At 31.1% G+C, this 5,346-nt stretch overlaps 1 protein-coding gene across 1 annotated transcript; it reads left to right on the top strand.

Moving 5' to 3' along the window:
• The first annotated feature begins 9 nt into the window (after positions 1-9).
• Positions 10-945, top strand: LOC105302701 (olfactory receptor 12-like). Its single transcript, XM_011375877.1, has one exon. The coding sequence runs from the start codon at positions 10-12 to the stop codon at positions 943-945; it is 936 nt and encodes a 311-aa protein (XP_011374179.1).
• Positions 946-5,346: the final 4,401 nt, after the last annotated feature.

Raw genomic sequence — 5,346 nt, 5'->3', positions numbered from 1 at the left:
ATCTCAGCTATGAAGAATGAGCTTAATAGGAATTACTCAGAAGTGACTGAGTTTATTCTGCTAGGGTTCAGAACCCCTCCAAAGCTACAGATCCTCTTATTCCTAGTATTCTTGCTGATCTACATGGTTACTGTGGTGGGAAATATCAGCATGATAATTGTCATTAAGATGGACTCCAGACTTCAAACGCCGATGTATTTCTTCCTTAGAAACTTGTCCTATTTAGATCTTTGCTACTCCACAGTCATTTCAATCAAAACTTTAGCCAACTTTTTGTCTAATGAAAAGAAAATTTCTTACTATGGCTGTGCAACCCAGTTTTTCTTCTTTGCCTTGTTTGTCACAACTGAAGGCTTTATTCTGGCTGTCATGGCATATGATCGATTCTTGGCCATTTGCTCCCCTCTCCTTTATCCTGTGCACATGTGCCAGAAAGTTTGTGTTCGGTTGGTAACTGGATCCTATATCTGTGGAAGCATCAACTCCATAGTCCAAACGGGTTTCACCTTCAGTTTGCATTTCTGTGGAGAAAACAGGTTGGATCACTTTTTCTGTGATGTCCCAGCTCTGATCAAGATTGCATGTGATGACACCTATGTAAATGAGATTGTATTGTTTATTCTCTCTGCTCTCGTCATCATCACCGCTACAACTGTCATTCTGGTTTCCTATGCTTATATTCTCTCCACTGTCCTGAAGATACCTGCAACCCATGGCAGGAGTAAGACCTTTTCCACCTGTGGTTCCCATATAGCAGTGGTGAGTTTATTCTATGGGACTGTGTTCTTCATGTATGCCCAACCTGGGGCCATCTCCTCACCAGAGCAAAACAAAATTGTAGCTGTGTTCTACACACTTGTAATACCAATGTTAAACCCTCTAATATATAGTCTGAGAAACAGAGATGTGAAAGATGCTGTGAAAAGAATATTACGCAGGAAGTGATTTACTGATATTTGTAAAACTATTGTATAGTGGACAGATTTTGTTTTCTAAGGGTCTTAGTTATCCTAGTTCTTGTAAAATTATTATATCAAAGATATTTTTAAATATGGCCACAAATATTTTTCTGTGTTACGAAATAATACTTCTAACAATATAGGTCTGTACATCATTATTTTATTTGCTTGGAATACATAAAAACGTTCTCAATTTATGATGTGGTAATAATATTTGATTTCAGTTTTATTTTGATTAAGAAGTAAATTTCAGAGTAGTTATTCTGTAATAATTAAAATAATATCATTCTATGTGAACTGTTCTTTAACTTTTTTCTTCTGCAAAGCAACTAAGCTGATATTTGTTTGAAAAAGATAATAGCTCCATTGTTTAAGTGGCAAAATGGAATGGTCATGGTTACATAGAATCTTTTCTGATAAAAGGCCTTTTCTTTTACAAAAATCTACGTTTGTATTCTGAGGAGTATCATCCTTAGATTTACTACTACAGAAAGGGAACCCACAAAGTATTATTTGAGAAGCAATTCTTCACATGGACAATGTGTGTCAATAACATTCTACTAATTTTTGTTTTTCCATTTTCTTCTCAATATAAAATGATCTTTTATAATAATGAATGATGATACATAAAAGACAAGTACTATATGCCATATATAATTTTTATCACCGTTTTCAAATGAGGAAATGGAGATACTGGAAGACTAATTAACGTGGGTATAAGTACTCATGTATTTCTTTACTCCTCAAATCAGACTTATAGTGAAGATAACATAATATATATTAAATGCATAATTTAAATTCATTTGTTTTATGAGTATAGAAATTATACCTCAGGAATTAAGTAATGTGCTCATTTTTACATTGCTAGTAACAACTAGGGCCAGAGCTGGAACACAGAACTTTCTGACTCTAAAGCTGTAGAGGTAAAGATTCTGTGGCAGTGGCTCAGAGAAAGTTTATCCTCCATAGCTTTTAACATTGTAAAGTGATTTGTTAACTTAAATGTGTTAATAATTTTATTCGAATCTCTCTAATATCATTAGCTTTTGCTTTCTGATATAAACTGAATATGTTAAATTATCATTTGTGTTTCTTTGGTAATTTTCTCTTATAATTTTTGATTTGTGGTATTATATAATATATGCCATTTAGTTACATATTTTATTAATATAGATACATTTCTTTATTATATTTATAACTTCATTATCCTGAATTCTTTACTTAATATTGGTGTGGCTTATTTAAAAATACTTATCTGGTATATCTTATTAAAACTTTGATTTTTAATTTTTTTTCTTTTAAATTTTTTAAGAGTATGTTGAGCCAAACTGACAACATATTGCCAGGGGGCAAGATCTTAGATGCTCCTTTAGTTTTTTTATATAGCATTTTATAGCTGTGACTTTTTAAAACATAAGCTCCTCACTCCACCTCCACATATACACAGCAGAGACATCTTATTCTTAAATGGGAGGGGTCCATTTCATTTACATTAGTTGTAATAATCTGTTATTTTTCTTCATTTTTGCCATTTTTAATATCTTCGCTCTTTTTCTTTAATTTTTTTTAGTATTTTACTATTAAGTAGATAATTATCCTGCTTTCATCTTTGAGATTTAACAAATTTTTTATGTATAGTATTGTTTTTTGAGCCTCATAAAATTATACATATCTTTCAGTTGTTCTTATACTATAAATAAATGATCTGGAATGTAATAGAATATTTTAAGAAATTAGTATTTTATAATTTAGAGAAATATGAAGTCACTATAATTTTATAGATATATGCTCTATATATCATGTAGAAAAATAGTTTATTTAAATTCTTAAAAGTTAAGTCACATGAGAATCTTATTTCTCTATGTTCTCTCATCTGTTTTATTGCATTTTAAATGTATCATGTTTATTTATTTTGTTTCCTGAAATAGCTAGTGAATGTCTCCTTAGTAAAGACTATTTCTTATTCTTCAGTGAGTCTTTCCAAGGGCTTACAGTCTCTTTTTTACTTATTTCAAAAATTTCCTTTCCTTTAAACATGTTAAAATTGTAAGAAAAAGTTTATAAAATATTAGCAAACATATTAAAAAATAAGTAGAATGATGTGATCCAGGCAAAGATGTACAGAACTGCTCAGGAGTCCTGGAGGATTCTGGCTCCAGAAGCAAACCCTGGAGGCAACTGTAGTTAGTTGCCACCTGGTGGCTGTTGTCTAACTAAATCTAAGGTAAAGTTTCTTGGTGCTGTAATAGAATGGAACTTCCAGAACAATGATTAAGAATTCCTCCCAAATTTAAAAACTTTTATCTGTAATGATATATGTGCCCCCACATTCATGGCAGCGTTAGTCACTGTGGCCAAGACATGGAAACAACTGAAGTGTCCTTTGATAGATGATTGGACAAAGATGTGGTACATATATACAATGGAATATTACTCGCCATAAGGAAAGATGAAATACTGTGAAATACTGCCATTCGTGACAACATGGATGGATCTTGAGATAATCATGCTAAGTGAAATAGAAAAAGTTGAGAACCATATGATTTCACTTACATGTGGGATATAAAACTGAAAGCAGCAAATGAACAAGACAGATAAAAAACTCAGACAGAGACAACAGTTTAGTGGCTACCAGAGGGAAAAGGGGGAAGGGGAAGGAGATAAGGGTAAAGGGGGTCAAACGTGGTGATGGAAGATTTGACTTAGAGTGGTAAACACACAATGCAATATACATATGAATTATTATTGGATTATGTAAACCTATATAATTTTATTAACTAATGTCACCCTAATAAATTTAATTTAAAAAAAAGAATTCAGAATATTTCCTAGTTATTTGATTTTCATCCCCAATATATAATCCTGGGCAGGTGAGATTAATTAGAAATAACTAGACATGTACAAAGCCACCTTACACTTCCCTGTCTCCCGAGATATAACTGTAATTGTCAACCCTCTTTTCCTTCTCTTCCTTTTGTTCTTTTCCCTCATCAAAATAAGTCCTGTAAGATGTCATCCCTTGTTTCAGAAGAGGAGTGAACAGAAAATGGAAAATATTTTGCAATTATATCTGAATTTGTCTTGAGACACATTTTTACAGGATTTTCCTAAATTTTATTTAGAAATATATATATGTTCATCATCAAGACAAAGCATTATTAGGTTTCCTCAAACTAATTGTGGCATATTTTAGACTAAAACTTGTCTTTATATTATTAAAATATGGAGAATTTTTCTTCCTTTTTTTATTCTGAAGAGAGTCAGTCTTGTATATCATTGAAATTATTCCCCCCTTGAAGTTTTGTAAGAGCTGACGGGAGTTGCCATCTGGACAAGGAGTTTTTATTATAGGAAGAGTTTTGGCTTATGATTCAGTTGTTTTAGTGGTTATTAAAAGAGGTGATAATCAAAATATTTAACAGCTTCTTCAATAATAATTATATGAAAATGCTTATATATCAATAAATAAATCAATAATACAAAATAAGTCCTTTTATCTTCCTGCTAAACTGCTTAACCAATGATGAACAAATTATTATAACAAATTATTTTAAAGATTTCTGAATAATTAATTGATTATTTTTATATATTGCTGGGGAAACATTCGATTTAACATGCTATCACTAAATGTTCTCTGAGCCACAATTTACTGTGAGAGGACTAGACTAAACCAAACCATTACAATAGTTGTCTCATTAAATTGAAAGTCATTAGATAATGTAGTGTTTAAAAGGTGACATTTTCTTTCAATAAAATTGTTCATAATGTTGAATCTTCCCTAGGCTTCTGCTAAACTAATATCAATTATGTAAAAAAAATTCTCTTTGTCTTTTTCCTAATATTCAGAGGAAGTCATTCAGTTTTTCATCGTTCATCATGATATTACCCTATAGATTTTCCATAGTTGCCCTTTATCAGGCTGAGGAAAATTGATGAGAGGTGTTATCAGGAATGAATGTTTGGTTTTGTCAAATGCTTTTACTGCATCTATTTAGCTGAATATATCTATATCTACATCTACCTATATATTCCATTTTAGTTTATCATTATAGTAAATTATGTTGATTTATTTTTGAATGTTAAGCCAGTTTTGCATTCCTGAGTTAACCTCTGCTTGGTCATAGTGTATTATCCTTTTGATCCTTTGTTAGATTGAATTTCCTAAAATTTTGTTTAGAAATTTTGCATCTATGTATACAACAGATATTGGCCTGTAGTTTTCTTTTTTTGTTTCTGTCTGGTTTAATATCAACTTTACAGTGGCTTCATAGAATAAATTAGGACATATTCCTTCACTTTAAATCCCTTGAAAAGGTTTATTTAGAATTGTTATTTTTTACTTAAATTATTTATAGAATTCACCAGTGCACCAGAGTTTTTATTTGTG

The sequence above is a fragment of the Pteropus vampyrus genome, unplaced genomic scaffold (genome assembly GCF_000151845.1).
Source record: "Pteropus vampyrus isolate Shadow unplaced genomic scaffold, Pvam_2.0 Scaffold276, whole genome shotgun sequence".
In the NCBI taxonomy this organism is placed as follows: domain Eukaryota; kingdom Metazoa; phylum Chordata; class Mammalia; order Chiroptera; family Pteropodidae; genus Pteropus; species Pteropus vampyrus.
This window is presented reverse-complemented; position numbering and strand designations above follow the sequence as displayed.